Here is a 23178-nt window from a genome sequence, read left to right as displayed (position 1 = left end):
CGATTCGTATTTGATTCGGTCTCAGAATTCACTATTCACACGTCCGTAGAAAATGCACTTCGAAATCCGTGACGTCACACTGCCATAGCGGCGCTGAGGCTATACGTCGCAACATTTTGTCGCTATACTATAATCAGTCCCTAACCGTGAAATGAATGTAAACGGAATTTTGAGAGGATACTGCCACGGCTGTTTGAAAACGATCATTTTGGTGGCTTCCTCAGATGAAGATTAAGGTAAAGAGGGGCATACACATAATTATATGGCGAATTCGCCAAATCGCACTGGGGCGCCTCAATGCGCTGTTTCATCCAATCATCGTCGCCCCAGGGCGCCCTGGTTCGATTTGCCGAATTCGCCAATAGTTGTTTTTTTAGCGTCCATTTATGATGGCCGGCGAAATGAACAAACCAGGCGCGACTACAATTTAGGATTTGTATTTCGACATCCACGGCGCGTCGTGTGATCCGCTATTGCGCGTCATGCTCTTACGTGCTCCGCGCCACGATGCCATCACGCACTCGCCTATAACACAGCCGATAGCGGTACGGCAATCAGCGTCAATGCCATCGCCTCGACACAAAGGAATGTCGCGTCGCGTCTGCTGTCACTTCTTCACGGGGCCGTCCGCCTCTTAGGTAAAAAAGAAATGCGAACGGCCGAGCGAAGCCGGCTCGAAAACGGGGCTTCTTATTGGGCCAACTGGTCGGCGGCTGTCTTTCGGCGCGATGCGTGCACGGTGAAGTCGTGCTGCTGCATCGAGACAGGCGCCACCGCGCTGTCCGGCCCAGGTAAATAGGTGCAGCGTGGAGGAAAGCGCAGAAATGGCGTCAAGAGATAATCAGGGGCCGAACTCGTAAACATGTTCGCACGTAATTAAGCACGATTCGTGACTGGGCCGCAGTGCCCGCGCGTTGGCTAATCACGACAGTTGGCGATATGATAACGAAGGTGCCGGACAGTGACGAACTGTTATTCGCGTGTAAATAACCTTTCGTTTTTTATTCTTTTTCAGAGTTGGGTTCCTCATCAGCTCGCGCGTCACGCGCTTCTTCGGCGCTGCACTGTTTTAGTGAGACGAGATTATATAGATCCGATGGAGAGGTTGCAAGAATGCGCATCCAGTGTGGCTGTAAACGTGGCGCCACGAAAGAACAGGAAAAGTTGAAGACGGACACGGAGGAGACTGGTGCAGACTGGACAAGGGGCTGTCCCGAGGCATCTAGATGCTAGACAGAGTCATCGCTGTTGGACGAACAAAGAGGGGCTGTTGCGAACAAGGGGATGGCCAGCTTAAAGCCGGAGCTTGAGAGAGGTTGAAGGAGGAGAGGAGGCGGTCGTCCCCATGAAGAACGCTTCCTCGAAACTGGTTCATTGCGTGAAACAGTCGGGGAGACAGCACCGTGCGGAGGCTACTGTCAGCGCAGTAACTGGGCGCCTTCCCCCCTCCTTCTGACAGCGTTCGACGAGGTGTCACGAAAAGAGAGTCGAAAAAGCGCACCGGCGCACTATATCGCCCCGCCGGGGTGACCGAGAGCGCGCGGCCCCGGCTGGAGATGGCCCATCCAAATCCCGCAACAACCTCTAGGTTCGCTCACGTCGCCGACGAGCGAGCCCGCATCAGAGGCAAGCAGGAAGGAAGCAAGGGGGGAGGGGGTCAAGATGAGGAGGAAGGCCTCAAACTCGTTCCGCGAGGAGGGGGCGAAGTGAGAATGCCGGCCGGCGGCGCGCTTCTTGATCTTTACGACGTTTCTCGGGCAGGGCCAATGAAGGGCTCCCTCGGACCCTATCAGCGCCGGTGGGGCCCGATAGCGATCGGGAACACCGGGGACATGCTCTGGCCGCGCACCGATGTCATGCTCATGCATTGCATTTGCCACCGGCAGCCCTATGGGGCAAGCCTGCTGCTGCTGCTGCCTTGGGGCCAGATAGCGACCATTGTTGCGTCGGCCGCCGCTGGTCAACAACCCGTGGGCCGCTGCCACCGCCGCCACTCGGGATTAGCTGGGGCCCCGGACCGGTCCCCCGCCTCCGGTCCCGTCGCCGCCGCGGCGCGCGGATTAGCTCGCGCCGCGCTCCCGTGACAACCCTGCCACGTCACCGACGGTGTGCCCGCTTATTGCGCCTCCTCGATTATACGCGTCTTCGGCAGGAGCGCCTCCTCCCCCGACCGCTCCTGCCGCCGCCGCCGTCGTGGTAATTAACTCCACTGGTCATGCACCCCGCGGTGCTAGAGACGCGTTCGCTCGCACAACGCGGCGTGCATGGGCGCGTGAGCGACTCCGATACACACGGGCAGCGCGCGCCGCTACCGTCTTGCGCGGCGCTGATGGGGCCTCCTCCGCATTAGCGCCGATTACCGTCGCTCGATGGCGAGCGAGCGAGGCAGCGCGCGCTCCAGCGCGCACGCGGGACGTTGTGTGTTTTGCCGCCACGACGACGTGTGTGTGCACACGACGAGGTCCCTTCTCCCCTGCGCTGCACTGTGCCCTGCAGTGCGGAGCCGAGAAATGAGCGCGAAGATGCGAGAACGCACGCAGTTCGGCGGCGGTGTCCGTTTCCAGGCGACACAGTCGAAGCGGAAGAGGGAACCCGCCGGCCGGACTCGGCACGACAGCGAAACAGGTCCGGCCGGGCGCTCACTGGGTTCCATTCCACATGTAATAATTACGGGCCATTATCTCGACCGACGCGAATCTGATTGCGAGAGGTAAATACGCTCGGAGTCGCTGCCCACTGCTGCCGCACGTAAACTTGTGTGTGTGTGCCCAGGGAGGTCTGTGCTATGTTCGCGCAACACGTATACGACGCCGATTTGGACGCCAACGAGCACCGGCAGGTGTCCGTCCCTGTAGCACCGCCATAGACTCCAGCAGCGCGCGCTATACGCGTCGGGCTCAAGTGTTGACCCACACTCGGTCGACTCCTCCTGCCATGCCAGTCCTTTAACTGTGTGTGTGCGACGAGCATGCGTAATGCGCACCCTGGGCCACAAATAAGCGGCCAGGAGAAATTAAGGATAATGGCAGAAAAGGAAGGAAAAGAATTAAGCGAGATGTGTGGCCAAACGGTAGACCACGTGCATCGTCGTGCGGTTGCACGACATCCTTTTACAGCTGCTGGAACTAAGAGAAGCCTTTGCAGAATTTAAGCTAATGCACACCGAGGCCAGGCGTCCATACTTTAGTCTGTGCGCAATGGCGTTTCGACATAATAAGCAACGAACGCCACTTAGGTCTGTTTTGGGCTTGGCGCTGCTACAATGCAAAAATTAAGCAGAAGACAGCGACAGAATCACTCAGGTTAACAATGCTTTCATTAAAGCGGTAGACGGCTTATCGCCGTGATAGCGAAGGCGCTGGTCAACGAAAAACGCTTCTTACCAACTACCTCTACATATGTGTACTTATCCAATCTTATGCATTTCGAACGAGAAATTAAGGAGTTTTTTTCTCAGTTGGAAGACCTGACTTCAGCGACTGTCAGCTTTCATTGCCATTATACTAACTTGTCCTTCCTTGTATGCGGATAATCACTTAGCCAGTTAGAATTGTATAAGCGTGCACGCGTCAAGCAGTGACCGCTTCCATGGCAGGTATGTGAAAAACTGGCCGCTGCTAGTAAGTGTTATTTTCGTCCCTCGACAGAGAGAGAGAGATCAAGAGGAAAGGCAGGGAGGTTCACCAGATATCAGTGTCCAGTTTGCTACCCTACACTGGGGATTGGAGATAGGGGTTACAAAGATGACAGAGAGGAAAACGCTAAAAAAAAAAAAAACACGCACACAAAAGGCGTTCCAGTTAAAGACGTTCACAAAGGCCGGTAGATTGCAAAAAGCGCAATAGCGCTTGCACAGCCTTCTTCTGTGACGTTAGGTCCTTTCGATGGTGTAGAATTATTTTTTCCGATAGCGGTTGGTTGTCCAGCTGGTCAAGTTCGTGGCGAAGGCATTCCGTCTGTGGACTGTACTGCGGGCAGGCGCACAAAATATGGTCAGTCGATTCTTCGTGGCGGCAGTGGTCACAGGTTGCGCTGTCGGTCATGCCTATGCGGAACGCATAGACTTTGGTAAAGGCAACGCCCAGCCACAGTCGATGCAAAAGCATGCCGTCTCCACGGCGAAGCTGGAATGGCGCTGTATAGGTATGTACTATAGTTTTAGCTGCAGGCAGCAACAGGGCAGTGCCCCATTTCTCACGCAGTGCAAGCCACGGCTTGATGTTTTCTTGAAGCCCTATAGCTATGGTCAGGCACTCACGTTAAGCCTGTCGAAAGTGCCTCCAATTCGGGTGCTAATGCGGAAAAGTCAGCGGTCCTTCTGGTTGCTCTCCAGTGACACTCTTTTAAGCTCCGACGTTTTAAAGCGGTGCGCGGACGGCTGTGATTGTCTTAAACACCTACATGGCGCTATAATAATGTACCGTGACCAGGAGCCGCACCAAAAATATAACGACTATACTCTATAGGTATACGTTCCAGCGTGAACCAATTCCGACTCTAATTTAATATTCTTTTCCCCGCTACCGCTTCCTCAACGCAGAACAGCAGGGTCGATCGCAGGCGGACCTCTCTGCCTCTTCTCTCGCCTGCCCTCACGCACCTGGTCATCCACTTCGTCAGGCAGCAAAGTCAACGCGAAGGCGCCCTGCCGCGACGTGCTGTAAGAATGCGGACGATGGGCATCTCCACGGTACTAGATATCGGGCTCTGGGCCTGGTCTGCTCTAACTGTATGGGCCCGCTGCGATAGCGTGCGTATAGCAGGCTAATTAAGCAAGCATCTGCACCTCAACTTTCACTGCGGTTTACCGCTCCTTCACGTTGCGTGCGGGCCGATGTATGCCTTTATTTAGTATTGCGAAGGAAGGATGCCGCATCACGCGATGTGCAAAAAGCCACACATATCGCTCAAGAGGCACAGTATATATATAAAAGAGCACAACAGCGACAAACGTCAGGAAACGGGCATTATACACACACGGACCCAGAAGCGCTTCATGTATGTATGTATGTATGTATGTATGTATGTATGTATGTATGTATGTATGTATGTATGTATGTATGTATGTATGTATGTATGTATGTATGTATGTATGTATGTATGTGTGTGTGTATGTATGTATGTACGTACGTGCGTACGTACGTATACACTGGTGGAACAAAGAACGTAACTAAATGTGCACGAAAGCTTCTTGCGAAACGCCAAGTCGTCGCACGGTGATCAAATCGGGACGACCAGCTGTGCTATAGCAGTGGAAGAAAGTAACGAAAAACACATAAATAAAAGGCGCGTTTTCTTGCTCTCATCAGCTTTGACAATTGGGCACGCGGAGTTTATACCGCGATTTATCATCCCGTCGAGAACAAAGGAGCCCATTGTTTCCGCAGCGCGTGCCTGATTCCGAGGCCCCCGGAGCGCGAGTCCTGCGAGCGCATAGCTCGCTCAGGAGCGCTGCGTGAACGTGACCCGCACCTCTCGGCTTCCCTTATCCGTTATCCGTGAGTGAGCGTCGACGCGGTTATAATGCTGACAGCCCGTCCCACACCTTCCTCTGTTGACGTGCGCGGGATGCGTAACCATAACCGGTGTTCTTAACGCGCTGACAGGACTGTTACGCTATCGCTTAAGGATGCGCATGAAACACGTGTTTGTGCTGAGGGCCGACATGCGTCTCCCCTTTGCTACGGTGCATGGTGTTACGTGTACAGGTGCCGAGTGGGACCCCGAGATCGAAGGCATGCGTGCATGAGGTCGGTCAGTACCCGGACACGACGCTGGGCATGGCATTAAAGTAAATGAAGACTTGCCTCAGAGTGAACATACCACATTATAGTGTTTTAAGAGAAATATATATTAAAACGCAGTGTGTTTAGTCGACGCATATTACGACAACCGCAGGTCGAGCGCTTTCTGCTGATGCAATACCCTAAAGTACATATTCGGTCCTTTGCTTCGCTATGGCAAAGCTCGTCAGGTAGGAGTGGAATGGATCGAATTAAAGGAAACCATTAAAAGGGAAAAACAAATAAAACTCACTACTTTCAACATATACCTGAATATACTCAAGAAGGTGGTTTTCTGCGCTCCTTGTATACTTTCTATTTCGCAGGAATCGCCACGTGTTGTAACTCATTAGAGGAATTAAATTTTAGCGTGAAGAGCCAGGTCATGCAAATAACTGCCGAAGAGACTTTTTGTCTCGGGCCAATTCTGTGTTACGTATGGAAAAGGGATTGAAAAATGAAATAAAAATTATCGTTTCATAAGACCTCGTTCATATTTTTCAGATTGGTCAGCTCGCCATCTGAGAACTGTATGTGCCTTTTCACAGGTGGTAATTGTTCCACGGCAACGCTCCTGCCCCCTCCTTTCCTTCCGTCCTGCCTGCCTGCCTTCCTTCCTTCCTTCCCTCCTTCCTTCCTTCCTTCCTTCCTTCCTTCCTTCCTTCCTTCCTTCCATCCATTCATCCATCCACCCATAGCTTATATAGAGGAGGAAAAGAAGCACATTTGAGCATGATGATATGAGTGAGAATGATTCTTGGTACTTAACTACCTGCATCAGCACTGTGAGCTGTGGAGGACGCAGTATATTGTGGATACTTCCGGAGTACTTTGAGTTCTCTTGGCCACCCGGGGTTCCTTAAATGTGCCGCAGATAAATCTTAGTACACGGACACTTTTGCCATTCGCCCACAGCCAAATGCGATTGCCGAGCCAGGGATTCAGTTCCACGACCTCATGTTCAGCCGTGTCGAACGCCGTAGCCACTTAAGCCACTGAGTGACATGCAGAGTAAAAATAAATGCCAGGAAAGTGCACTGAATGTAAGCACTGAGTACTGGACTAAGCATCTACGAGACTTCAGTGACAGGCAGGCTGTACTTTCTTGCACTTTGTATCAGTTTACAGTTATCGTAGACGACGCAGGGGAAGATGTGTAGTTCATGTTTCTGTTTGCTTTATTTACACCGTGCTTGACCCTGCGGCACGCAAGGTCACGTACTCTAAACGAACCTGACGGGCAGGCATGGGGACGAAGCTTCAGTGACAGCTGCACCCCGTGACGGTCGTCTATAGAAGCATGCATCCTTTCGTGAGACCGCTGTGGCCGGTGCAGAGCGTCTCATACGAGCATTCCGCGGTCACACTAGGCAGCAGTATTTCCGGAAGTGCTGCACTGCTGTACTCCATGGGCATCTTTTGGTAATACCGGAATATACAGCTTTAGTACAGAACTTTATCTCTGCTGCGTTATTGCATTGCCGGCGTGGTAATGCGACAAATTGCTTCAGCTTTTGTGTTGCCCGGAGGAAATATTTATTTAATGCGTGGCCAACTGGGTTTCCGTACAGTGTAATGGGACTGCCATGGCTGTGCCTTAATTCTGCAAACACCTGCATCGTAAAATACGACTAAATCGCTGAAATTTGCTTGTTAAAGGGACACTAAAGCGAAACAACAAATCAGTTTAGGGTAATAAAACATTGTTTGAGAACACTGCAGGCAGTCATTTCAAAATCATAATTCGATTATTAGATGAGGAAATGGATGTCAAAGTATCAGTATTTGCATTTCGCGCCGAAACCCCGACATCGGTACGTCAGTGTGACGTCAGGGATTCCAAAGTATGTTTTCGCATTTGGGCCGCGTTGGCTGAGTAAAAGTTCCCCAAACTGGCCATGTTTAATATTTGATTCCTTTAGAACACAATGTAGTCAATCTGTACCGCTATATAATTAAGTAGGCCGTAGAAGATGCCATCAGAATCCATGACGTCACAGAGACCAGGTGCGGGAACTTCAAGGAGGCGTCGCCACCCGTCGTTCGTTCTTGCGCTTTTTCTGGCTTACCAAGCGTCTTACCATAGTAAGAGTGGTGTGGGTATCCTAGAAAGGTAACTTACTGATGCAGAAGAAATCATTTTTCTCTTTAGTGTCCCTTTAAATCCACACGTAATTGTCGTGGTAGCCATATTGGGGACAGCTCAGAGTGGGGACAAGAGGTCAGTGCACTCCACCTCTCCTTCTCCTCCCTCAAGCACGCTTAAGGGGACGAATATTTCCTTCGTATGACTCCTTGCGGAATTCGCAGATGGATGGATGGATGGATGGATGGATGGATGGATGGATGGATGGATGGATGGATGGATGGACGGATGGATGGATGGATGGATGGATGGATGGATGGATGGATGGATGGATGGATGGATGGATGAAAAACTTTATTAGGGTCCTTTAGGGCGCGCACGAGCGCGCAGCGGGCCGCTCCCACATAGGGACAGAGGCCGAGCTTCTCCGCCGCGTCGCGGGCCCGTTGGACAGCCCATAACTGTTCTTCGAGGTTGGGGCTGTGTAGGACCGCATCCCAGCGTGAAGAAGTGTTGCTTTCATCGCCGCGTAACGCGGGACATCGCCAGAGCATGTGTGGTAAGTTCGCTAAGTCATTGCATAGTGCACATGCATTTGTTGTCTGAATTTCGGGGCACATCTTGTGAAGAAGTAGGGGGTTTGGGTATGCCCCCGTCTGTAGAAGCCTTAGTGTCAAAGCCTGAGGGTCTATTGAGTTTGCAATGTGGGAGAGGATAGATCCTCCGAGCCAAGTAAAAGTGCTTAGTAATTTCGGTGTACGAGGAAGGAGAGTCCCGATTGTCAGTACCCCCATCGTCACGCTGCCCGGTAGCTACGCGGTTGATGATCCCTCGCGCAGCTCCGTGTGCCGACTCATTAAGGTTGGGCGGGGCACCCTCGATCTGTCCCATGTGGGCTGGAAACCACATGGGACAATGTGCGTGGCTTGATCTCCTTGCTTTCTAGTATCCCTAGGGCCAGCTCGGATATGGTTCCTTTGGCAAATGCCCTAACAGCTGATATCTGCCTATGAAAAATATGTGATTCGGAGTGATGTGTCATGTGTTATAATGAAGTTATGAGGACGCAGAATAAAGAGTGCGAGTTTTCTGCCATGTCATTTCTGATTAAATATTCGTAAATTAGTCTATTTGAGGTACTTGGGAACTTTGCAGCTAGCTGTAGCATGAAGCTATGAGCCGCAGTGAAGGCGCTGATGATATCTTGCGAAAAAACAGCAGATGGAATCTCTGCAAGCAAAAATGGAATCTCTGCAAGCAAAAATGGCGACGCTGCTGTTCGCTTGACCTGAAGTCAGCAGTTTCCATAAGTTTCGTTATCAGAACTGCAGCGCTCTGTCCGGTCAGATTGGGTAACTTAAGCATAATTATGGAGGACAGTTACCACGCTTTTTAAAACCCACTCGGGTACGCACATTCTTTTAACCATCTCGTAAACACAAATGTAGTCCGGGCACTCGCAAGTAAAATTTAAGAAATCGAGGTAACGTTGCCCACCTGTAGTATCGACCGGATGACCGTTTCCAACTTTTATTAAACAACACGAAGAGGCGCGGCGAAAATGTGTGCGCATAAATATATATATATATATATATATATATATATATATATATATATATATATATATATATATATATATATATATATATATATATATAGTTTGGGGCATACAAATGTGTCCCGATTCGCGCCTTCAGCCTTGTGGCATGCCCGGACCGTGGGTAAACACAACGTGTGTTGTTCTGAGGACAACAGAGCTCGAATTGAATTGTACTCTGGGGTATTATTTGTCAAGATCACGATTTCGTTATGAGGCACGCCGTAGTCGAGGACGCCGGATTAATTTTGACCACCAGTGGATCTTTAACGTGGCCCCAATGCACGGGACAAGTTTTTCTTTTTTTTTTTCATTTCACCCTCATCGAAATGCGGCCACCGCGGCCGGGATTTGATCCCGCGACCTCGTGCTCAACAGAGAAACACCACAACCGCTAATCCACCGCGGCGGGTAAGCAACAGAGCTGAATGAGACAAATTATAGTTACGTTTAATTGTGTGAGCGTTTTCTCCCCTGCATGCTGTGAATGCGTTCAGTAGGCGTGTACCGCTTGATACTTCGTCCATTTTTTTTTTTTTTTCATCAGAAGCAGCGCTGCATGACAAGGCTGTGGCACGACAGACCTCTGCAGCTTCCATTATAGCCTAACGCCTCTCTCCCTCTCTCTAAAAGCTTCGCACAAGATGAATGACGGGGCAATGGGTCAGCGCAATATGCCATACTAAAGGTTTCATAATTAATTCGTACAGACAGACAGAGAAAGAGAGGGAGAAAAGAAACACGTGCGCACTTTTCGTGAAGAAGCCCTCGTGCTTTCGTTCCTCGCAAGTGAGGCTGCTTTAATTCGCAACTTTCTGGATGGAAAGCTGCGCTATCTGCTGTTTGCTTTGTTTCTTGCTTTGCACATTCGCCTGAGTTTGGCAACTGCCAGGATGCATTGTTTTGGTTCGAAAAACAAAATGCAGCAGTGGCTGACACAATTGGAATGGAGGTCTTTGTTATTCGACGTGATCTCTCTCTCTCTCTCTCTCTCTCTCTCTCTATATATATATATATATATATATATATATATATATATATATATGAACAGGATTGACGTTTCTTTGCTGCTGTTTGTAATGCACGGTAATGACGTGCAGGCAGGCGGCATATCGCTTCTAACCTCATTTCCTGCAGAAACATCGTATCGAATAATCAGCGATGTCAAGCTCCCCTTATGTTCAAATAGATGAATGAGTGAATGAATGAATGAATTTATTATTTTTTGTTTGTTTTGTTAGTTTGTTTGTTAAATATTGTGCTGCTTGGTCGGCGATGCAATAGGATGAATGTATGGGTGCACGTAACGAAGACGCACCAGAGTGTGTATAACGACCTCATCCGACGGAAAATCAAACTCTCTCGCATTGCAGCGAAGCGTGTAGAGCTCGGGAGGTAAGACCGCCTGTTTGGATATATGGTCGGAGGAGAGACGAGACCAATCCTCGACTGTACAATTCAAGAAAACGAACTTGTTTCCCATATTTTGAGGCAATAAATGTTGGAGGGAGGCCGCACAGTGAGCAAATCATAACGCAGTGTTAACAAAAGTCTTAAAAAGAAGAAACAGAGCCGCCACAATAAATAAAAAAGATATATCCCGTCAGAAAGCCAGCCCGGATGCCTACAGGTGTTTTGGGCTCGAACCACGGGGAATCGCGTCGGGCTCTCGAGAATGAACTAATAAGGCTATCTTCATTTATGCATCTGTAATGTGCCCCCGCGCCGGCTACAGTAACCTACACAGTCAAGCGATCGCAAAGCGTTACTGCACGTGGATGGCTCTGTATTTACGACCAAGCTTGACGCCAGCTGAATTTCGTCGTGAGTGATGCGGCCTAACAGCGAAATATATACAGCCGGTCAGACACACACACACACACACACACACACACACACACACACACACACACACACACTATATATATATATATATATATATATATATATATATATATATATATATATATATATATATATATATATATATATATATATATATATATATATAGATATCCCAGAAACTGCTAGGTGGCCCGATGACGACGACGAGCTCAGTGGGGCGTTTTTCTTAAATCTATACGCAACGCTTTCTTTTTTTTTCCTTCAGTGTTTAGTACCCATTCTTCGTTGTCGGGACGACAAGATGAGAATGCATTTCTGGCACGGCCAATGAACGGCCTCATCAAAAACCTAAACAACCCATAGCAGCCGTTGTTGTAAAAAAGAAAATTAAATCGGTTCTAACAAGCCCATATTTCGCGCGTAATGGCGCGCGCCACGCTGAGGGACGCGCGCGTGCGCTCGGGACGGCGGCTGCGAAATAGATTCGGTTAATGTACTTTAAATACATCCGCTGCGTATCGCGCGAGGGCACAGTATTCTCGCGCGTCTATGGAGGGAAATAAAGGGGCATTATAGCATTACGGCTTCCAACCCTCCCAGTCTTCGGCATTCCTCGCCTTCATTGACGGAGGGGAAGCGACGGCACCGGCGCCTTTTCTAGGAAAAGAATAACAACAAACAAACAAAGTTGTGCCTCGCCGCCCCGGCAGCCGGCAGCAGCGCGGCGCGATTAGGCAGGTTTGATTTACGCGCGACATCGCCGTAACCCGTTTGCAGGGGTTCTCTCTATACATCGACCTGCCCCCTCCTTCTTTCGTAGCGCAACAACCTGTTATATATATATATATATATATATATATATATATATATATATATATATATATAGGGTGGCGCTGGCACGAGCAACCTCACGACGCATTGTTTAGAGGCACCGCACACAACCAGCGGTGGACCGTGCTTTATTTCGCGGTTTTCTCTCGCGAACTACGTGACCGTGACGTTGACGCCTCTTCAGTTGTTTTTTTTCCCCTTTCCGCGGCGAGAAAACGCCTTCCGACGATCGCGACGCCTCGATGCTCTTTTTCGTTCTCGCTTCTTCTGGTTCCTCGGGCCTTCCCCGGCGATAAAAACGATATCGCGATGAGGCCCTTTCTCCTTCGGCCGCTTTTGTTACGGACACCGTGGAAATGGGACCACGGTCGCTGCCGGAGCGAGGTTTTGTTTTTGCCGGACATCTTATGCGCGCGTGTACAGGTTTTGTCTTGCCTGATATACGAGAGCCGTTCTTTCTGGAAGCGGAATTCCGAAACTGTTGGGATGGGGTGGAAATGCCGGATGCACGAGTATAGTATATATGGTACGGCGTCATGGTGCACTCTTAAACAAATGTACACCCGTTGGGTCGTATGTTGCCACACAACGATAATCGTCATCTGTATTGCTTACGTTTCCTTTCTTGAAAATGCTACCCTCGCTACTTTCCTGTCGAGAATGTTCTGTCGTGCTGATAACGCGCATGCCGTTCGTGACTTGGAAGTACCGGGCTCCAGCGTTAAAGAAAGGAAATACGGACGAGATAGATGACGAGTATTGTTGTGTGGCAAGATACGACCCAAACAGTGTAATTTTGCTTAAGAGTATGTGCGTTTTCTCCGCTATGCTCAATGCGCATGAGCGGCTTAACGTTTCACTGCCTGTTTTGAGCATTGGGTGGGGTGGGGTGGAGTCGACTTGGATGGAGGCTTCGCGGTCGCGGCAGTGAAAAGACGTGACGCGTACGCAGTGGCGTCGACCTTTGTGGACAACACGTGCGGCGTGTTCAAGGTGTGAATTCGGGGAAACACGGTTGTACAAGTCGAGACGCAGTGTGCCCTCCTGTAACATCCGGTAATGACGGCCGAGGAAGCAGTGACACCTACACTGCAGCGCCGAGAAATAGTTGTACACTGAGAATACGAAGCTGTAGACATCGCGAAACGCCGGTTGGTAGAACCTATACGAGTAAACTATGTGACACCTAATGAAAAGATGACGAGGTTAGATCGCTGTAGGAAAGCAGATTTTGGCCCGACGCAGTAACTACTCTGACTGCCCGATGTGAGTGGCATCGGCCAATGTAAACTCTTGGCCAACCTCCGTTGTGGGTATGTACGTGTGATAGTATGGAAATCATCATTATAATCAACATGCGGGCTCTTTTATTGGCTGATTCCACGTTGCGGGTATATCCCATAGTATGGGGATCATAATCACACCAACACGTAGCGATCGTCGCAAAGAGCTAATGCACATCTAAAGCACTCGGTGGACTTTACCTTAAGTGAAGCTTTCGTGAAGCATTAATGAAATGCTATAAATTTGAGCTTTTCATTCCTGTGTCTTTGGCCTAAAGGTAACTGGCCCACCCGCCGTGGTTGCTCAGTGGCTGTGGTGTTGGGCTGCTGAGCACGAGGTCGCGGGATCGAATCCCGGCCACGGCGGCCGCATTTCGATGGGGGCGAAATGCGAGAACACCCGTGTACTTAGATTTAGCTGCACGTTAAAGAACCCCAGGTGGTCGAAATTTCCGGAGTCCCCCACTTCGGCGTGCCTCATAATCAGAAAGTGGTTTTGGCACGTAAAACCCGATAATTTAATTTAATTTTTAACTGGCCCGAGCATGTGCTCTTGCATACCCGTGTCATGCAATCTGACAAGTCTTATATAGGCTTCAGCCACTGCGACAGGTTCTTCCCCTGCTGACTCTATCCTATTGTTTTCCTTTGACGTCCCAAGACAAACTGAAAGGCCACAGACGTCGTAATCTCTAGGAGCAAGCTATGGAGCCGAGTACCGTTAAGTGGTATTTTGTCTTAAGTTCCATTACCCCACTTGGTCAGCGTTACATCTGCAAACGGTCGAGGTGTCATGGGGAATCTGGGCTACGGTAGTTTGTCTGCTGGCTTGATATAAAGGTATGGAAACGCAACACAAGTGTGCTTGTAAAGTATCCTGTCGGCTGCTCTCCCTTCGGTATCTCATTGCAAACTGAGTCAGTTGGCATCACGCATTCGAGAAAACATTCGAAAACAAAGCTAGCGACTAATGACAGCGTGGTGTTTCTTATTCTCTCTGGCATCTTTTAAGAGCCGCTTTGTTGAGGTCGCTGGATGATGGGTTTATTGATATCGTTCGAAACGAGTGATGCTCGCCAATAAGAAGCGCGAGTCTCACACTCTCCCGAAATTTGTTTTTAATAAGACTAAATTAAGGGAATGGTTAGAGGCGATAACTCGACGGCCTTTCGTGCAGTTAAATGGACACATCAAACCAGTCGAGACTATTAAGTATTCTTCAAAACTCTATTTTCGTTATTGTCGCGGTAAGAGCTGGATTATTAAAGAATGTATATAAGCTAAACTTCTTTTTCTTTCAATCTTGCGCGGAAACCACAGCGTCGGTATGTCGGTGTGGCGTCGTGTATTTCAGAGTATTTTATTTCTTGTATTTGGACAGGTGTAGCGCAGTAAAGCTTATCATAACCTGATAAGTTCAGTATCTCCTTAAGAATGTAATGTATTGCACTTTTACCTATATAAAAAAAAAAATTAGCTGCGCCCGTGCAGACGCCATCAAAATCACTGACGTCATGGCGAGCTGTTGCGGTAACTTCAAGGCGGCGGCGCCGCTTGTCTTTCCGTTTTGCGTCTTTTCTCGCTTTTCAAGCGTATGGCAGGAGTGTCTTTCATGACATTGTATGGAAACGTATTTCAATAATAGCAGTCAACTTAATTCCTCTTCGTTGTCCCTTTAACCGATTTATGCCAGTTATGTAGGTTTCGTTACAGTAGTCGACGTCGCGGTCGTATACGCGTATGGTAGTCTCAAGAAGTCACGCATTCCGCCACGACCTAGTGCACAAATTACATTAATTGTTGCAACAATTGCGGCAGTTGTCGTTAATCGTTGATGACATTGCCCGTCCTCTAAATGGCTTCATCCGTGGTTTAGGCCTGCCGGTAGCGCGAGATGAAGGCAACGCGCGCGGCCACAGGCACACGCGGCGGCACACAATGCGAGCTATACGTGCGGCACGCCAATTTTCACTGAGCTAGTCGGGCGCGCAGGCCGCGTCCATTAATCACGCAGGCCGCGCGTATTTCCACTGCAGCCGCTGGTGCATGTGCGCGCTGCGTGACGAAAGGGAACAGCTCACTCTAATTGGGACTCGTGGCATTCTGCTACGCACTGCGAACCGGTTGACTCACAAATTCGGCTACTAACGCGAGCGGGCTGCCATCTGTCATGACTTCTGCTGCCAACACGGCCCCGGTATTTCGAAACACGTGATACCGCGCGCTCAGCGTCCCAGAAACAATTACACGGCCATCGCCGACTTTGTTGCCTTCCTTTTGTCTCTCTAACTTCTTTGCCAGACCGCTTTTCTGAAGGGGGAGCTGCTCGGCAGATTGAAAGTTCTGGCGTACAGAGATGCGAAAGATTGCCAGCGAAGCATGACGGAGAGATCTTCAGACTGAGCGTAAGTCAGTGCGCGCTCAAATTTCGGTTCGCCGAAATAGTGAGAGGTGTTTGCGCGTTGTGCTCTTAATAATTAGCTCACTAAGCCGCGAAACTCGCCGCATTGTTCGCCGTAGTGGAGTCAAGCTATCAGCCGCATACACTAATGCGGATACCAAAGCGCTTCCACAGCGGCTTTTAGTAACGGGATGCACTGATTTTCTTCTTTTGTTATTGTTGTTGTCGTCGTCGTCGTAATTGTTTATAAAGAAGGCACGAGTTTTGTCAGTTATGGGGATTACTATGACAGGCTCAGCACAGAGAGAGAGAGAGAGAGAGAGTGAAAGGTAAAGACAGGGAGGTTAACCAGAGATTATCTCCGGTTGGTTACCCTGTACTGGAGGAGGGGCAAGGGTAATGCGTCCATTTGCATGACGCTCTTTCTCTATACATGGCCCTTGCGCCAATAAACTCCATTAACCATCACTCAATGTGTCTGGGCAAGCTACAAAGTTTACGATTACGTGCAACACCTTGACGCGTTAAAAAGCAGCGGAGCACCGGCATTTTTATCCGGTACATGTAGCTGACTGCAAGTTTCCGTTCGGTACAGTAAGACGCGTGTTCGTGTCGTCACTATACAGACATTTTATCGTTACTCATAGAATGGAGGCTGGGTAAAATATTGAAGAAAACGCTTAAGCAAACAAGAAACTACGACAGACGCTTAAAAAGTTTAGGACATCAAAACCAAACTACGTCAGAAGGTGCAGGTAGTTGAAACATTTGAAGGCATTGTCACTTTCGCGAGCATAATCTTATTATTCTGTAATTCACTCATAGTACGTTGCACGCATGCCCGTGATTGGTTTCACCGAACGCTACACAGCATGCGCTTTTCAGTTTCTGCAAGAGAATGACGAGCGAGTTCTGCTTGAGAGTTTGGAAGAAATCATTGCGGACCACACTCCCAAGTGCGTACAGCATTGCTCTTTAAAAACACTGGCCTTAATTCCCCGTGACACTGAGCTGCGTTTTATGTAGAGGCAAGCGTCTATGGGCGCTATAACGTAATATTTTCCCAATATGTTTCTATTCCAATCTCCTGACGTCAAATTTGCGTAACCGCCGACGCAAGCACCGGCCGGTCACCCGCGGGGTTGTCTGAACAGGCCAATCAAACGCTACCCTCGTTCATAGGAGGTCACTTTTGTTTGCTTGAAAAACGAATAAGATTGCCTACACTGAGCGGCTTGTCTTATCTAATTGGCTGACGAGAGGCGAGGAGCACGCTCAAGTGGAGAGGAATTATACCCCTGTCAAGCGGGCAAGTTAAGTGCACTTACGTTGAGTGCACTTCGGGACCTTGAGTCACACTTTAGGCAACGCGCTTCTTAACGGGAAAACAGAGTGCACTCGCAGTAAAAAAAAAAAAGAAAAAAGATGGCGACAGACTAAGAGCGCGTTCTTAAAGATGTAAATTAACAAGAGAAAGCTGCTAAAAAGCGATTGTTTTAAGTTGAATTATATATAAAAACAAACTTCATCTATTTGTCTCAACAAAAAACGAGGATGTTTTTATTATAAGTGTGTTGCAAGTCAATGCTGGCCAAGACGAATGCCTAGCCAATCCAAAACAACACGGCGGTGTGCGGCAGTTGATCCTGCTCATGATCCTGCTAGAACAGAATATGAGCGAGTATATATGAGCAAAGACGGCGAGTTCGATATTTAGCTACACTGCAAAATGCCACGCACACGGATCAAAGCACGACTAACGTGGTCAGCACGCTTTCACACCAAAATAAACACGAACTGAATGAACATGGCGGCGCCGCCGTGCCGCATCATTCTGGCGCCGTTAGTTGCGTACATGATAAATTCGTTTCTTTATTGTGCTGTTTCGCTTCTCGCTAAACACAAATTATATTGTTAAAAGCTGTCCAATAACTGAAATGAACTTTTGTGTCCTTTTTCTATGCATTACATTTTGCGTCGTTGAAAGCGTTGGTGGCGAGGCTACGCACTCGGCCAGCAAAGTGCGTTCCGTGAACGTACTCCGACTTGAGTGCACTCATCTGAGAGTACACTCCGCTGCGACGTTAAGATTTGGGAAAGTGCACTTAAAAACCGAGTGCACTCGCCGTAAGTGCACTTAACTTGCCCGCTTGACAGGGGTATAGGGCCGAGCCACTACACTGAAAGTCGATAACCGGATGAAGAAGGTGGTACCCGCGTGTGCGATTGGTCCGCTTGCCCTTACTTAGCTTGCGCTGGCTGGTCGAAAAGCGCGGCGGCATGCAACGGAAGCTTAAGAATGACGCAAAAACCCGAAGTACTAAAGTACGAAGTACTAAAACCCGAAGTAAAAACCCAAAGCAAAGAAGAGTTTGCAGAATGAGGTCTTAAACGTGCCGAAAGTGCTCGAAAACGTTACACGGACACGCAAAAAGTTTTATTATACGCAAATAAACCTATGCTCTCCGGCAGGTGCGAGTACCCAGCGCCTGAGCGATCGGCGGCAGCCATCTTTTAATCCTTTCGGAACGGGGCAACCTGCGGCTATTCAGAAGAAAATTCAGTTTTGTTCGGCATATTAATGCATCTTTAACGCGTACACGTCACTTTGACGCAGTGAGCTTTTACGGTTTTGTGACATCGCGTGACAGGCAGGTGAAGTGGGTGCAGCCCGAAAACTTTTGACCAACAGCCGGGAGCTAATGGCGAAAAGGCGTCGAATCAGAAATAACTATTTTTCCCTTTTCGGTCAAATAATGCATAATCAGTGTGTACCCGCCATATCAGATGGGGAGCTATCGCGGTTTTTGTGACGCTGCTTGACAGACAGGTGAAGTGGGAGTGGCAAAATATTTTTTGACCAATTGCGGAGAGCTGATTACAGAATTGGAATAGAAAGGTTTGGAATAGTTTACGTTATAGCGCTCTATCTCACGTATACTATGTGGAAAGGACTCGCGGTTTCTGTCGGTCGACGAACTTCCACTACCACTATTTTTGCTTGCTCTTTTCAATGTTGCTGTCTCGAGCTGAAAATTCCATGCACGCCGTTAGCAAGACTTCTTGGAGCCGCGGCTCGCTATAGCATACGAGCTGTGTATTCACGTTAAGGCGGTTAAAGGAACGGCAACATGACACTATAAGAAGAAGCCGGAAATCGTACAAGTCCAGGACTTCCGCCGAATATGACCAGGGATAGCAAAAAATAAAGCGATTAAGAACTGGGAGAGGAGAACATACCTGTATTTCGTAACGGGCCTGGTGTTCCAGTCGTAGCTCCTGCGTGGTTTCCAACGTTCCCGACGTGGCGTCGATGCAGAATTTCCCCTGAGCTCCGGCCAGAATGGAGTAAGCCACCCGGGCGTTGTTCCCGTCGTCCTGGTCCGTCGCGGTGACGGTGCTCACGAAGCTTCCCGGCGGTGCTCCGTCGGCAAGCTCCACAAAGTACTGCGTCGGGTAGAACTGCGGTCGGTGATCGTCGACGTCCAGGACCGAGAGCTCGACGGTGGCTGTCGAAGACTGCGCGGGATTGCCCTGATCACGGGCTACCACGATCACGCTGTACGCGTCCTGCCGCTCGCGGTCGAGGCTCTGCTTGGCGATGAGCCTACCGTGAACTTCGTCCAAGTGAAACATGCCCGGGTACATGAGCTCGACTTCAGGCGCCAGGCTGTACGCGACGCTGCCGTTGGAACCGAGGTCTCCGTCGGCCGCCGATAAGACGGTGACAAGCGACCCTGGCTCCGCGTTCTCTGGTATGGAAGCCTTGAACGAAGTCAGCGCGAATGCCGGCGCTTGGTCGTTCTCATCCAGTAGCTGGACGCGTAGAATAGCGTGCGCCCAGCGCGGATTCGGACCGCCGTCCTTGGCTGAAATCTTAAGTTCGATAAGATCCTGCTGCTCGCGGTCTATAGACCGAGCAGTGGTCACGAGCCCCGTCGCAGGGTCTATGCGGAACCACAACTTTTCATTGCCCGATGATATGGCGTAGGACAGCCGCGCATTTATCCCCGTGTCTCGATCCGTAGCTGTGACCGCTGCCACGAAGCTACCCGCAGGCGCTAGCTCACTGAGCTGCGAGGAATACTCCGACTGCTCGAACACTGGCTCGTGATCGTTGACGTCGTTAACGAGGATCAGGAGAAATGCTGTCGACGACCGGGGCGGAGAACCTCGGTCAGTTGCGACCACTGTGAGGTTGTACCTGCTGACCTTCTCGCGATCCAGAATTCCGTTCACGCGCACTATGTCGAAACTGGGCGTGGGCTCCAGTCGAAAATGGCCCAGCTCGTTGCCACCTCGGATCTCGACGACAGTGTCGCCGTTGGGGCCCTCGTCGTGGTCGATCACGCTCACCGCAGCCACCACAGAGCCGTTCTGCGCGTTCTCGTCCACAGTGGCGTAGCTGTCCGGCGCCGTAAACACACGGAAGCGAATCACAGGTTCGTGGTCATTGGCATCGACCAGACTGACGGTCACGTAGGCTCGTCCATCCTGACGCGGCGATCCGTGGTCGTGCGCGAACACAGTGAACACACAACTGCGCGGCGCGTCGGGTCGGCTGCGCTTGCAGCGGGGCGGCCCCGTCGACGCTGTCCGCAACACACCGGTGTCCGCGTCGATGGCGAAATCCGCCTGCACAGCGGGGTCGAGGAAATAAGAGAGCTGCGCGTTGACCCCGGCGTCAGCGTCCGTGGCGCGTACTTGAAGCACGCTGGCGCCCGCGGGGAGGCTCTCGTTGATGCTCACAAAGTAGTCGCTGTGATCGAACATGGGCGGGTTGTCGTTCACATCGACCACGGTCACATTCACCTGAAGGTGTCCCAGACGCGGAGGCGTGCCCCCGTCGCGAGCCGACACGTTGAGCGTGTACGAATCGCGCGCCTCGCGGTCCAGCCGACCCGTGGTTTCCAGGTGCAGGAAGGGCGTCTCTCCGCTTGGGTTCGTGGTGACCACCAACCGAAACTTGGCGTCCTCGTTGCCCCCCACGATGCGGTAGTCAGTGCTGAGACCGTTGGCGCCAGCGTCCCCGTCACTGGCCGTGTCGAGGATGACGCGAGTGCCCACATTCGCACTCTCGGAAAACGCCACGTTCAAGCTCGACTCGGGGAACTCGGGCGCGTTGTCGTTCACGTCGAGCACCCGCAGGCGTACCTCGATCGGGTATGTCGGCTGGCTGCTGAGCACGACCAGGTCGAAGCGGTCGCTGGCCAGCTGCTCGCGGTCGATCTCCACCGCCGTCCGGATGGCGCCCGACTCTGGGTCAAGGGTGAACTCGGCCGGCTGCTCGTTGAAGCGGTACGTGAAGTTAGCGCGCACAGGTATGTATCCGACCAGCGTGCCCGCGGGCTGTCCCTCCTCCAGTTCAAGCAGCACCCGCGTGTCAGCCTGCCGCGAGCGCATGGCCGGCAGCGCCTCGGACGGCTCCGTGTTGACGGTCAGGCAGGCCGCCGGCGCCACCGCAGCGAGTAGCTGCAGCAGCGGGAGAAACAGCAGCGGACGACGCGCCATTAGCCACCGGCGGCGCGGCATCGGCCGCCGTTCTGCAGACGCCATCAGGGCAGTGCTGCCGCTGGGTCCCGGCCTGGCTGGGGCCACGGGCGCTCGGTGGCCGGTGTCCCAGCCGATGGTTGGGCTCCTGGCCTCATGTCGGCGGCGTCGGCAGCGCGGCTTTCTCTGGCCTCTGCGCCAGCAGGCTGCTCCGCTGCTGCCTCGCGGGCCCCCCTCCGCGGGAAACCTGCTCCTGCGAGACGGCATTCCAGCGTCCGGGAAAGGGGGGCCCGTGACGTCATGTCCCCCTCTTGCGAGGAGCAGCGGTGGTGGCAGGACCCCCCCAGAAAAAAGAAATGTGAGAGGAGGTAGGGGGGGTGGGTTCCTCCTCGCCTCGCCGCTGGAATGTGCAGCCTGATGCTGCTGCTCCTCCGGCAGCCGCTCCTTCTTCGGACGGCGCTGTGTCGGCCGGAGCTCGGAAGCGGCGGCTGAGAGGACCGCGCGAGGCGGCGCACTGCGCACGCGGGTGCTTACCGAAGCAAGACCGGGAGGAATGCGCGTCGCCAGTGGCCGTCCACGCGACGATTATCCCGCGCTTTTCTCTTTTCTTGGCCCGCTGCTCTCTCACCTGGCGGTGAATTGGACGGGGGGGGTGAGGAACGCTGCTGCCGCCGCCGCACCGCTTATGTGCGCGTTCATAAGCCGCGCGTGAGATGTCTTTTCACTGGCGCATGAGCGGCTGGTTAAGATTCCGGGCACAGCGCCTTTAGAAGAGAGACAAAAAAACCTGGCGAGAAAGAGAGTTCGAGGATTGTGTTGATCACCGAAAAGGGTGGACACGGCACAGCGGCGACGGTTTAGTCCGTCTTGCCGGTCTGGCAGCTCCACACAAAGGCCATTCATTTCGGTTGTGCTCCCCGACGACGTATTACACAGTGTCCTCAGGTCGGTCCTGATGCGCTCCTTTCAATGACACGTACGCACGATCTGTGCTTATCTCTCCTCTTCTGTCTTCATGTAACGTTACGCTTTCTGGGATGCGAGACGCAATGAATAAGTTCATGGAGCCTATTGAGCGGAAATATCGTTAATCCTTGAGGCTGCTTCGATACAACTTCGATTATTCTGTCGAAGAGAAGTGAATCGGGAACGTAGATGGTTCAGCGTACTCAGCTCCACATTTTCATTTTAGTGCCTGAGGGCCCCAAACAAGTTTATGAATAAGAAGCTGCGAACCTGGGCAGTCGTCCTTCCGCTACTCATACACCTCATAATAAAGGTTTGAAAAATAACATAGCCCGTTAAGCTATGTTTCATTGTGACGAGGAACTGGAGTACGAGCTGCAGTTGGTGTCGTCTAATCAAGAGCGCGGTCAGGCAAAGGCACGCGTTACTGCATACGCCGTGTCGTCTGCTTAGTCTCGAGCGCCAGAACATCTCGCTAGCTTGCGCTCTAGTGCCTAATTATTTTGAAAGAGAGTACAGTATCAATATGAATGCTCTTAATTATGCACGTTTCTATTTGTGTCACGGGGCAGCATCGCAATGAATATGTATATACATATATTCTGTGGCGTTTCGTTGATTAGACATGAATGCACGCACGTACAAATGAAAATACACTTCGAACGAGAACTTGATTTTACTCGCGACTAACGAAAACTAGATTTCGATGCCTCTCCCGTAACGACGCCCACTGCGGCGTATGCCCAGGTCACAGCATAAATCAGTAAGGCGACGGGCATTAAATTACGTCCCGCGCTACAAGAAAAGCTTTTCAGTAAAGATTGGGACGGGAGAATGAGTCCACCTTAGGGCAGCATGCCTCAGAGCCAATCAGCGACGGAAGATGCGAGCGCGCT

General features: G+C 51.0%; 1 protein-coding gene across 1 annotated transcript in view; it reads right to left on the bottom strand.

Annotated features, from left to right (window-relative positions):
* Positions 1–21350, bottom strand: part of ft (cadherin-related tumor suppressor fat) — a 117163-nt gene extending 95813 nt beyond the window's left edge. The window contains exon 1 of the mRNA XM_072287500.1: positions 19067–21350. Coding sequence (XP_072143601.1) covers positions 19067–21337 — 2271 coding nt within the window. The 5' untranslated portion in view covers positions 21338–21350. The remainder of the gene's footprint in view (positions 1–19066) is intronic.
* Positions 21351–23178: the final 1828 nt, after the last annotated feature.

Source organism: Dermacentor andersoni, chromosome 4, assembly GCF_023375885.2.
Source record: "Dermacentor andersoni chromosome 4, qqDerAnde1_hic_scaffold, whole genome shotgun sequence".
Taxonomy (NCBI): domain Eukaryota; kingdom Metazoa; phylum Arthropoda; class Arachnida; order Ixodida; family Ixodidae; genus Dermacentor; species Dermacentor andersoni.
This window is presented reverse-complemented; position numbering and strand designations above follow the sequence as displayed.